General features: G+C 40.7%; 1 protein-coding gene across 1 annotated transcript in view; it reads right to left on the reverse strand.

The window, feature by feature from the left end:
* Positions 1-13,000, reverse strand: part of AOAH (acyloxyacyl hydrolase) — a 101,015-nt gene that overhangs the window by 28,559 nt on the left and 59,456 nt on the right. Inside the window, exons 14-20 of the mRNA XM_063452152.1 lie at positions 12,892-12,974; positions 12,063-12,099; positions 10,496-10,570; positions 8,996-9,168; positions 8,728-8,786; positions 3,765-3,824; positions 1,869-1,965 (exon numbers count right to left, since the gene is read on the reverse strand). Of these exons, the coding sequence (XP_063308222.1) occupies positions 1,869-1,965; positions 3,765-3,824; positions 8,728-8,786; positions 8,996-9,168; positions 10,496-10,570; positions 12,063-12,099; positions 12,892-12,974 (584 nt within the window). The remainder of the gene's footprint in view (positions 1-1,868; positions 1,966-3,764; positions 3,825-8,727; positions 8,787-8,995; positions 9,169-10,495; positions 10,571-12,062; positions 12,100-12,891; positions 12,975-13,000) is intronic.

Consider the following 13,000-nt stretch of genomic DNA (forward strand, 5'->3'; position numbering starts at 1 on the left):
TGAATCAGTGATTTTATGTTCTTCCTCCTCCTCTCTCCATAATATTAATCAATAAATGTCTAGGATATACCTGACTACCATACATGAGTGAATACTTCTTATTGACATGAATGAGAGTGGGAGGATTATCCTTAATAGTGCTTAAAGGGTCGCACTAAGCTTTATCACAACTTTGCAAAATTCCAAGCCGACAGTACAGAGAGTACCCTGCACCCACTCTCGGCTCAAATAGGCTGCCTATTGTCAGTTCTGTCTAATTGGAGCATGCAATGTGCACATTCCTCAAGCACAACTTGGGCCGAGCTCTCCTCAAAGAACAGAACCAAGTCATTACTCGTCCCTGCTCTCCCAACTGGTGCTTATAGCTTGGTTCACTAAACAGCCAAGAGCTGAATTTACATTTTCATGGGCCAGAATTCTCAAGCAATTCTCAATTCTAAAAAAAAAAATCTTGCTTCATATACACACGGTGCATGTATTTCTGTATTAGTATGCATCTCAGTTTGTGTAGTAGTGTATATGTGTCTGTATGTGATAGTGTGTGTCAGCAAGTGTGTCTGTACCTGCGATGCATAATACTCTACTCACTCCATATCTTGGCTTCATCGAGTCTGAGATCACTGTGTTAAGTCTGAGGGTGTGTGGCCATGATCAGATTTAACATAGCAAACTCTTAGAGTACTCCAGGCAGAGTAGGCACCTGTGACACCTCTATCATGTATGTGTCTGTAGGCACTCTGCCTAATTATAAATCTGACTCTGACCAGACCATGTGTAAAACGATAGCCAAAACAGAATGGATGCTATTAGTTTACAGAGCAGTTCAAATTGAGGGAACTGCTCCTGGGGATAAACTACTTATCCCATGAATCTCTTTTGAACTGAAATATATGAGATAAGAATAAGCAGCTCCTACGTTATGAGATAAGAATAAGACGCTGCTAATTGGATTGTTTCTTCCTGCTGAGGGAAGGTCTGTCTGTGGCTGCAAGTAGCCTTACTAAAAATGGATCTTTAAACATAAGTTTATTTTTTATTTTTCATTATTATTTTTGCATTATGTTTTTTTTTTTATGCATTATCTATATAATGCCATTTAACAACTATTAATCAATGGCTGATGAAAGATTACATGTGTAGTAAACAGTTTAATAAGAAATGATAGTAGCCTTGTTACCATGCTTGGTGGTAAAAATTGCCATCATGTCTGATTCAGTCATTAGATCACAAAACTTTTCATCAGGTTCACTAATAAGGAAAATACAAGTTGGCAGCTACATTTAACCTGTCTTATATGTTCTGATGAGAATACAAACTCTTCAATCATGCTGAGTGGTTCTCACTGTCCTCTCAGCCATGTGGAGTGGTGGTGACCAGCAGTGTGGAGCGCTAAACCTTTGGGGCAGTATTTTTTTTTTAGCAGATTCTCAATTTTATTTGTAAATCGAAGAAAATCTCAGAATTGTCACACTCCAAACAGGACAAAGCAGGATTTGTTCTTGATACAATATTTATAAAAATAACAAATATGAACAAAATGTAAAACAATTAAATCATTTTAAATATCGCACAACGCTTGGAATAATTGCTATATAACAATTAGAGCTAAAGAAAAATACAATGTATATATGGCATACATTCCAAACAGGTTTGGGGGAAAGTCCATTTGTATGTTAGAACAGGTGCATGTTTCCTCCAAGCTGACTTGCCACCTTTGATGGCCATGGCCACCGAACCCATTGGGCAAACCAGTTAAAGGTCTCCCAAAGTAAGGAGGAATAGATGAACATTCTTTACACATTGGTTTTTTTTCAATGAAATATGCATCTGTTTTTGATATAATTAAATTAACTTGTTTTAATGTTTACCTTTCTGGTAGAGGTTGTCAAAGTAAACCATATCAAAGTTATTAAACTTGTATGATGACGCTACTTCATTAAGGACACCAGACAACTGGTCGGCTCTCTGAAAAATATACGAACATTAATTAGTTTACATCACTGATTAAATCCAGTGTGCCACATAACCCAAAAACTCTCTTGTTGAAGAAAAACATCAGGGTAATGACATTAACACACTCAATCTGCAAAAAAAAAAAAAAAACTTACATAAGGGCTTCAGGAACAGCGTTAAGGCCTAATAATAATGCATGATAAAATAGTAATAGAGCCCCTGTGTGTTGGCAGAGGTTGGGATGTGTTAAGGGATTACTTCAAGCACTGCAGCGTTTTGTAGTAATTTTCGTGCCAGGAGTGCCCTGGGGCTTCCTGATTGTAACCTTACCAGGGGTCTGCTGGGCTCATCTTCCTGCATTCTCTCAGTAGTCAGGAGAGACAGGGGCTCCTGTTTACGAGCTTCCGCTAGCTAAGCTGAGCTTAGCCCTGCAGTGCAGCACTAGCTCACTGGCTGAGAGCATTAGCACCACTGGACTTAGCTCAGACATAGGGCTTCTGGCACCATATCCATTACAGTGTGATGATTAAATTAGACAAATATATATATGGAACAAGGGGGCTGTAATCATCTAAACATTATAAGGACCATTCTAATTGTAGGAAAAAATGGTACATGATTCATCTAGCAGCCTTAGAACCAGCAGCAAGAGTTCTATTCTTTTTAGGGTTTGCATTCCATTAAGAGTTCTATTCTTTTTTGGGGGGGCATTTAATGTAGTCATGACAGGTGTCGGCACAATTGTCTACCTCTTAGCATGTTGTGACGTCCAATGTAATTATATTGAAATATTCTTCCTCCTGTTGAATGGAACAGTATTTTTCAAGTAGCACACTAAATACCATAACCACTGAAGCTCATTGTATGGGTAGCTTCCCTAGCTTTTCTTAAACATTTTGAAAAGGTTTGACAAAAAAATGGGCAATTGCTAGTACCTATCACCCATCCCTGTCTTCTGCTGCCCTGATAATTTGTAAACTACTTTATATCATTAATACTCTGTACAACAATGATAGGCTGAGAGCCGTGGGGGGAGGGTTAGCTACTCAGTCCCTGTTTATTCCCTCTTATGACAAGGATTATAATGTGTATTACGATGGTTAAAGGGATTCTTTAGTGCCAGGAAAACAAACCCACGTAGAATTCCCCTACTCCCTCGCGGCCCTTCTTCCGCACGGCTGAAGGGGTTGAAAGCCCCTCAGTCACTTACCTGCCCACGCTCCTAAGGCACATGCTGGGCAATGGTTGCGCTCACATTAGGATTTCCCCATAGGAAAGCATTATTCAATGCTTTCCTAAGGGGAAAATCTGACCCTGGAGGTCCTCATGCAGAGCATGAGCATGAGGACCTTCAGCGTCAGATAACGGACCAAAGGTCTGTTTGGATTCCGGAAGTCCCTCTAGTGCCTATCTGGTAGACAGCCCAGTAGAGGAGGAGTTAATCCTCAGTGATAATTATTGCAGATTCTCAGAAGCCAGTTCAAAGCTAGTTTCTCAGAAACTGCAATAATTACCTCTGTAGTGCTAAGGGACATGGGACAATGCACCCAGACCACTTCACTGAGCTGAAGTGGTCTGAGTGCCTACAGTGTCCCTTTAAATTACACACAGTCTTTAGTTTGAATTGGAAAATAAATTATTAATTAAATGTTTCCAGACAAAATACAAAGAACAATTGTAAGATTAAAGTTCACCCACACAAGTAGATGATCAGACACAGTTTTGCTGTTTTAAGTTTAAATCTGCACATTCTCTTAAATACCTTACATATAAGGTAGGGAGCTAACAATCTGGGAGTGATCTTATTATACCTCAGTAGTTAAATTTCGAAGTGTTTCATTGGCACTCATCCATCCTTCACATGGGTTGCTCTATAAAAAAAATAAAAAAAAATATATAATTTTTTTGTAAAATACTGAATGCCTTACATTATATGAATTCATTGCTACCAAACAAATACATTTCCACATAAGACTAGTACGCTGTGACATTAAACCAGTTATTGCTGTATCAAATCAGTACATTGATGCAACAAACTGGCACATTGACATATCAACGCTATGATTTAGGAGGTGAACTGCAATATTGTAAAATAGTGTATAAGAATAAGATAGGGCCAGTACAGGAACCATAGAGAATGGTAGGCAATATGTGGGCAACCTGCAACTAATAATTCTGCTCTTAACCAGCACTGGGTGGTCAGACTAAGGCTCTGGATTCTAGTTAAATGACAGCTAGTGTGTCACATATTGACTAGTCCTGAGGTACAAGCTTCAAATCCAGAGAAACAGCAGTCCACCACCGTTGCCACAGCAACAATGTAAAAATGGCAAGAATGAATTTAAAAATGAGATTACCACTTTTGAGGCAACAATGTATTTTAATAGCTAAAAGTTAGCTATTAGTTGTATTTTAATGACACAGTCAGAACTAAAGGGGATAGAACCAAAGCATTCGTAACAGGCCTAAACCTATGAAATGCACTTAAGCTGTGTTGGTCCTCAGAGTGTGCCTAAATACCGTATTTATCGGCGTATAACACGCACAGGCGTATAACACGCACCTCATTTTTAGAAAGAAATTCCAGGAAATTTCCCCCCTCATGCCATAGTATTCCCCCCCCTCATGCCATAGTATTCCCCCCTCATCCCATAGTGTCCCCCCCCTTTCCATAGTATTCTCCCCCCCCTCCCATAGTATTCCCCCCTCCTCCCATAGTATTCCCCCCCTCCTCCCATAGTATTCCCCCCCTCCTCCCATAGTATTCCCCCCCTCCTCCCATAGTATTCTCCCCCCTCCTCCCATAGTATTCTCCCCCCTCCCATAGTATTCTCCCCCCCTCCCATAGTATTCTCCCCCCCTCCCATAGTATTCTCCCCCCCTCCCCTCCCATAGTATTCTCCCCCCCTCCCCTCCCATTGTATTCTCCCCCCCTCCCCTCCCATAGTATTCTCCCCCCCTCCCCTCCCATAGTATTCTCCCCCCCTCCCCTCCCATAGTATTCTCCCCCCCTCCCCTCCCATAGTATTCCCCCCCCCTCCCCTCCCATAGTGTACTTCCCCCCCTCCCCTCCCATAGTGTACTTCCCCCCCTCCCCTCCCATAGTGTACTTTCCCCCCCTCCCCTCCCATAGTGTACTTCCCCCATTACCCTCCCATAGTGTACTTCCATCCCCTCCCATAGTGTACTTTCCTCCCCCTCCCCTCCCATAGTGTACTTCCCCCCCTCCCCTCCCATAGTGTACTTCCCCCCCTCCCCTCCCATAGTGTACTTCCCCCCCCTCCCCTAACCATAGTGTACTCCCCCCCCCCTCCCCTCCCATAGTGTACTTCCCCCCCCTCCCCTCCCATAGTGTACTTTCCCCCCCCTCCCCTCCCATAGTGTACTTTCCTCTCCCTCCCCTCCCATAGTGTACTTCCCCCATTACCCTCCCATAGTGTACTTTCCTCCCCCTCCCCTCCCATAGTGTACTTTCCTCCCCCTCCCCTCCCATAGTGTACTTTCCTCCCCCTCCCCTCCCATAGTGTACTTCCCCCATTACCCTCCCATAGTGTACTTTCCTCCCCCTCCCCTCCCATAGTGTACTTTACTCCCCCTCCCCTCCCCTCCCCTCCCCCTCCCCCTCCCCTCCCCCTCCCCTCCCCCTCCCCCTCCCCCTCCCTGCGGAATTTAAACTTTATCCTCGATGTTAATTTTGTCTAACCTGCACAGTTTGGATAAGTTGAGAGCACTGGACATCTACCCAAACACTCTCAGCCAGTCACCAATCCTTTCATAATGCAGAAGTATCCATTTTATCAATGCAACTGAAGAATGGAAAATCTCAGGTTTCTGCCAAATCACTACCAAATAGCTTGTTAAATCTGCGCTATAGGCGTTTTTACAAACTGTATAAAAAAGCGCATTCAGACGCAACCAAATATACAGTTCCTTATCATGGCCAGACTTCCTGTTTGGGATATAGGGTTATAGATGGCCCTAGATACAAATTAATATATTTAAAAAACATGATCATTAAATTGCTGCAATTCTATGTATTTATACAAACCCACAAACTTAACATGGCAGATCTGGCTCAGTGATTTTGTTGTTCTTCACAATTTCTTTTTACAGAGGAATATATTATTATTGTAATATACTAAACTTCACATTGCAGCACATTAAAATCTCAAAAATGGGGCTAAACTAGTCAAGCTGTGATTGGAGCCAAGCTGGAGAAACGTTCCACACCAGGTGTTGTCCCTTCAATTTTGCCTTTAAGCTTCCAATTGTAGCAAATTAAAATCTTTAATCAATAAACCTCAATGGCTTTGAGTGCACAAGCAGGAAAGATGTAGATTTACCAGGTTTCTGTAATTCTCTTGTTATAATCAAGGAACATTGTTTTATTTAGAATCATATAGTAGAGCAATACGCATATAACAATACGTTTACTTCGATGCAGTGCTCTGATCAGATGGTGGTCCTGTACAAATGGACAGGAGTTGGTGTTTCAGTTGGACAGAAGGAGATGCAGATGGGAAGACTTGAGCAAGTGTCTGGATTTTATTTTCCCATATTAATAACACACTTACATAAGCCAACAATGGGCATATGGCCCTATGCGAGGATCTGTACATTCATGGGAAGAACATGATTAAAAACAATAGGGATCCTGCAACAAAGATTGTTTAATGCAGCAGCTTGAAAATCGCAAATTAAATGTTCGTGACATAATTTAAAGGGACACTCAGTACCACAGCCACTACAGATATTTGTATTGATTATAAAAAAATGAGTTTTTGCGTGCAGTCCCCATGTTTGTCATACCATTTTGTTAAATTTGACAAAAATCAGGGTTCTCCTAGCACACAAGATCTAATTCCTTTGTTGCTGCCAAGATAATTTGGAGATTTCACTTTCATATTATCTGTACAAATCCATGCAATTTTAGATTATAAAGATAGACTATAAACGCTAATGTATGCTTTACCCAGTGCTCTCAGCTATATAATCATAAATACAAAAACTTGAGACACATAAACAATTTAACTTTCAGCATTCAGATAATATTCAATGCAGGAGCCTTATATTTGCCAGGTAAGCATTCCAAAAAGCATTACGGCATTATCGCCATTCCGTATAACTGACAAAATGCAGAATAAACCCTTGGATTAATGAAGTTAGAGCCAAATTCTGATATTACCATCTACCATGTCACAGCAGAAATCTAAACCAGATCTCACTCCTCACATCCAGTGAGTTCACCATTTTCTACAGAAAATTATTTTTTTTACAAACTGATTAAAGGGAAGCTATAGTCATCAGAACCTCTACAGCTTAATATAGTGGTTCTGGTATCTATAGTCTGTCTTTGCAGGTTGAGCAATGTAAAAGCTTTCAGAGAAAAGGCAGTGTTTGAGTGACTGCCACTAATGGTGTTCCTAGGCAGCCAGTGGGGTACATACAGGGGTCGCAGCCACCCTGCGGACCTCTTTGACTGGGTGCCCGCCGCCATGTGTTGTGGCCCCGGCACACGCGGTAAAACCGCCGGGCACGCATGTGAAGGGGGGTGGGTGGGTGTGTTTGTATGTATGTATGTGTGCTTGTATATATGTGTGTTTGTTTGTATGTATGTACGTGTATATATGTGTCTGTGTGTGTGTGTGTATATGTATGTGTGTTTGTTGGTATGTATGTGTGTGTCTGTATATATGTGTCTCTGTGTGTGTTTGTATGTATGTGTGTGTGTGTACAGTGGCGTCTATACTGGGGTCGCAGTTGCGACCGGGCCCGTCACTCCAGGCGGCCTTGCTGCCCTGTGGACCCCTGCTTCCAGGTGTCTGCCGCCATGTGTTGCAACCTGGCCCGCCGAGGGGGAGGAGGGGAGGCATGGATCAGTTTTCGTACCAGGGCTCCATGGATCATGTGTACGCCACTGTAGGCAGCAATGTAGATGGTTAGATTAATTCAATGCATCTCTATGAGGAGATGATGATTGGCACAGTGCAGCGATTTTGCCGCTCATGCACAATAGCCTTACAATGTTTTCCTATAGGAAAGCATTGGATTGGCTGAGATCATCAAGAGCGATGATCTCAGCCAGCGAGGCGGAGCCAGCCACGGAAGACCAGCGCCGCATGGGATTATCACCTTACCGTGCTATCTAAGGGGGGCAAGGGACCTAAATAGTTAAACACTATAGTGTTAGGAATACATATTCCTGACACTGTAGTATTCCTTTAGCATCCAAAGTTCTCATTCCCCGTGCCACATATATATATATGGAAACCTATATATTAACCACATAAATCCCCCATTTATAGCTTTTTAACCTCTGTCTCACTTCCACATTGCCTATCTTAACCCACTTTAACGTGTACCATAAGCTTTTACCTGGACTATTATCCCTACTTGACCCTGTAGGTAAAAATTTTGTCGCAATTATAATGTATGGCCTGGTTGAATATGTTGGTGGTTTAAAAAGAATAATAATTTTAATATTTGGGACACAGAAAAGTCAGATGTTTTGAGGTGTTTTAAGCGCCATGTCTGGTCATGGATCTTCATGATGCATCTTCTCCACTGCAATGTAAGGCCAAGTAACAATACAAACTCTGCATGCTATAATCCACATTGGATATTTTCAATAATGAGCCAGTTTAACTAGCAAAATGTCCAGTATGTGAATTGTCCTCATAGTTTTGTGTATGCACTAGGTATAAACAGACATGTCCACAAAGCTATCTTTTGCACACAGATAATGAATTTAGATGTTAAACAATATTAGTTTACCTGAAGACAGGTCAGGAAAGAATAAAATTGCTCATATGTCACATCTTTATTTAACTGACCTGTATAGATGAGAAATAGATTAAAATCCATGTGGTACATCAAAAAGCATAGGTCACACAAATATAATATGCACCTGAGTGAGTAATGTTTACATATAAAACAGGCATATTCATGACGAAGATACCTGCTTTAGTGAAAATCAAATGACTTCTCCATGAGCATAGTGTAAGCAAACTCTTAATGAAATCACCAATGTAAATTAAAATACCTATTGGATGATAACGGTCGTGTAATGAATTCCACAAGAAACGTCCATCTGCTAATTGGATTAACACAATATGGCTTCCGTTTGGCAGACGAGAGTCCATGAATTGCAGGGTTTTCAAGAGACTGGATTTCATATTCTCAGGTGTTGTCATGTGTTTCAATGTGTCCTCATAACTAGAGCCAAGGAAAAGGCAACATTTTACCAAGGCCGGGAAAAAAATCTCCAGATGTCTCCATCCTCTAAACAGAGTCTAGAAAAGACCTGTTGGAACATGCACGAGTCCTTCAAAATAAAAGTCCTATTCTTTAATTTTGAAAATGTAAATGTAAACACCTACTTGTGCATTACTCTGCCTTAACAACTTACTACTTGCCTACTAAATGGTACCCAGTCCTAGTTCTAGTCTCTTTCCTTAGCTTGTTTTTCTCCCCTCGGTATAAGCTGTTCGTTCTTGTTATATGACAGAAAAATTAGACAATGGCAAATGGTTCCTTACTCAATATTGCATCTTTATGAAGTCTTTTCACGAAAAAGCGCATGCAAGCACAGTGCCCTGAGCCAAGTATTAAACTGCTGAGTCAGCATATTAATGCAATCACCGCTCAGCTCATTAGAGGTGACTGGCTTTCCATAACTAAAACTATACAAGTATATGGGCCTGTGATTATAAAAGCTATGATTCTCTAAAAGTATGTAAGATGGTGGTAGGGTCTGGGCACTGGAGGTTTACATAAGAATAAAGAAAATGGTTGAAAATTAAATTATGGGAATGTAGTGACAGCTTCAATGCACAATAACTAAATAATAAACTACAGTGGTTATGGTGCTTAAGATATCCTGTAAAAGTTTTTCTGAAGTAAACCTTGTTGTCTCTGTTTGAAAATTTTAAATGTATTTGTATAAAATGGCTCCACATAGTCGCCACATTATCATAAACAATACACAATTCACAAATATGTCCCGTCGAGGCCCCTGCGCTCTGCCGAAGACCTACGCCTATCCTCTGTCCATACTCCCACGTCTGATGCTCGCCTCCAATACTTCTCCAGGGCCGCACCTTTTCTGTGGAACTCCCTTCCCTTCTCCGTTAGACTTTCACCCAGTCTCCACTCATTCAAAAAATCTTTGAAAACACACTTCTTTAGGAAAGCATATCATTTAAACTGTTAGAGGGTTTTCATAGCCTCCCCCATCACTTCTCTACCGCAACTCTCAAAAATAACCTAGTAAGTTCTCAGTGATTACTTTTCTAGCAACCTATTTCATTACCCCTACTCATACCCTTTGTGTCACTATACCCCATTCCCTCTAGCATGTAAACTCATTGAGCAGGGCCCTCAACCCCACTGTTCCTGTGCATCCATTTGTCTGGTTACAATTACGTGTCTGTTAGTCCACCCATTGTACAGCGCTACGGAGTTTGCTGGCGCTATATTAATAATAACATAATAATAATAAAAACAAGTATATCTATATAGTGAATATATTTTCTGTACTTACTCATTGCACACATCGTTACCAATCAGAGCATAGAACACAATTGCAGGCTTATCTAGCTGCTGGTTTCTTGCCATACTATACGAGAGGAGAGAACAAATTCAAATTGCTTTTTGGAAACACAGATAACAGGGCAGTGGAACATAATGAGAATCTACTATTTGTACACAAGACATTGTACAGAGAACTGTATGCTAAACTACATGCTTATCTGCCAAGATAGAAACTAGTAAAGTTAGAAGTTCTCATAACTGTTACTACTGAGAGAATGAATTTGCTTGGCTGTTCCATTTAAAGATTTTGCAGTTTTCCCTGTATATCTGCATTTGAAGTTTGACCTGTATGTTGAGAATTTCAAAAAAGGATTTAATCTAACTCTGGTATTTCATTAGTGACATGTAAAATAGTTATTTAACTTCCGCCCTGCAATTAAAGAGACACTATAGTCACCAGAACAACTACAGCTTAATGACAGTGTCCTGGTAACTATAGCCTGTCCCTCCAGGCTTTTCAATGTAAAAGCTGCCTTTTCAGAGAAAACTGCTACCTAGTAACACCTCTAGAGGCAGTCACTCAGACGGCCACTAGAGGTGCTTCCTATCTTCCCATCACAATGTGCAGCACCTACGTTCAGCATCTCCACGCTCTGTGTGGAGGCACCGAACGTTCCCCATAGAGATGCACTGATTCAATGTATCACTATACAGAAATGCTGATTGGCGCAGTGCAGTGTTTTGCCACGCATGCGCAGTAGTCTCCCAATGGTTTCATATGTGAAAGCATTGAATTGGCTGAGATCAGCAAGATTGATGATCTCAGCCATGAAGGCGGAGCCAGCTGCAGCGACCGGCACACCGCGGGAGAAAGGGTGAGTAAAAAAAACTTTTCCCTCTACAGAGAATGGGGCCGGCGATCTAAATAGTCACTCCAGCACTATAGTGCCAGGAACACTTTTTTGCTATTCTTCACACTATAGTGTTCTCTTAATTTAAATATGTTTATTACATTAATCATATTAGTCATATTTTTTATTTGTCTAACATAATCTTATATAATTGAATGTATTTGTATTTCTACATATGTAGCCGAGGGGATGTGGACTTGTATGTTTATATGTGTTAAACACACAGATCCAAAATTATAAGGCAAATACATACTGTGGGCCTTTTAGTAGTTAAAGAAAAATAAACCTAAAATAATTATACATGGTGGCATTTTTCAGTGGTTCGCAATGGAAGAGCACTTGTTTTCAGTTCCAAAGCATCTATAATCAAAGTGGCAAAATACAGAGAAAACCGTAGAAAGCATCCCTGTTTTTCAGTGCAGTTTTCTGCTAACGGGGCCTCTTACAGCAAACTCCAGCCATCACGGCAACACAAAAGGGTTAACAAAAAGTTGTTTGAGTTCTAAGTAGATTTTTAAGCCAAAATAGACAAAACCATAGCTAGCTATTTTTTTCCAATTTGGCTATTTTGAACAAAACTGTCAAATTCGCTTTGAAATACTAAAAATTCACATTTCAGTGAGATATTACATTAATGTCATTATGAACACACAAATGGGAAATTACCTTTCAATATAATTATGAATGTTGCCATAAGAACCACCTGTTAAAAATAAAATAAAACTTGTTTAAATAAGGCATCTCCAATTTAAGATAATGCAGTTCTGGATACTGAAAATAAAATTCTGCCGTGCAGTCCATGCAATAAAAACTATAAAGGTATTGGGGAACACACGTGGATCATGCACCAATCCCCCCTTTGCTTGTTTAAAGGGACACTATAGTCACCAATGCAACTACATGTATTCCTGACCCTATAGTGTTAACACGACCATCTAGCCCCTCATGCCTCCATAAATATAGTAAAAATCTTACTGTATTCAAGCCAGAAGCTTGAATCAGGAAAAACAAGCAGTCTGCTGACATGTGATAGCCTGATCCAACCACAGTGCTTCCCCATAGGATTGGCTGAGACTGACAAGGAGGCAGATCAGGGGCAGAGCCAGCATTAATCAAACACAGCCCTGGCCAATCCGCATCTCCTCATAGAGATGAATTGAATCAATGTATCTCTATGAGGAAAATTCAGTGTCTGCATGCAGTGGGAGGAGATACTGAATCATAGGATGCTCGTGCACAGCAGATCTGAGTGGATGGAAGCATATTAAGTCCCTCTGGTTCACTCTGAGTGACTGCAACTGGAGGTGTTCCTAGCTTTCAATGTAAACACTGTATTTTCTCAGAAAATACAGTGTTTACATGAGAAAGGCTGCAGGGAGCTATAGTTCTCACCTGAACAACCTCATTAAGCTGAAGTTGTTCAGGTGACTATAGTGTCCCTTTAAATAATTTTACAATCTATTCAAGAACACATCCTAATAAAAAGCATACATACCATTCCGTGCTATGCTCTGATAATCCCTGTGGTTACAGCGATTCAAATTCCTTAAATGCAGATATAATGAATTTGTAGGAATTCTGCATAAAAGAAAAACTATACAGGT

The sequence above is a fragment of the Pelobates fuscus genome, chromosome 4 (genome assembly GCF_036172605.1).
Source record: "Pelobates fuscus isolate aPelFus1 chromosome 4, aPelFus1.pri, whole genome shotgun sequence".
NCBI classification, from domain to species: domain Eukaryota; kingdom Metazoa; phylum Chordata; class Amphibia; order Anura; family Pelobatidae; genus Pelobates; species Pelobates fuscus.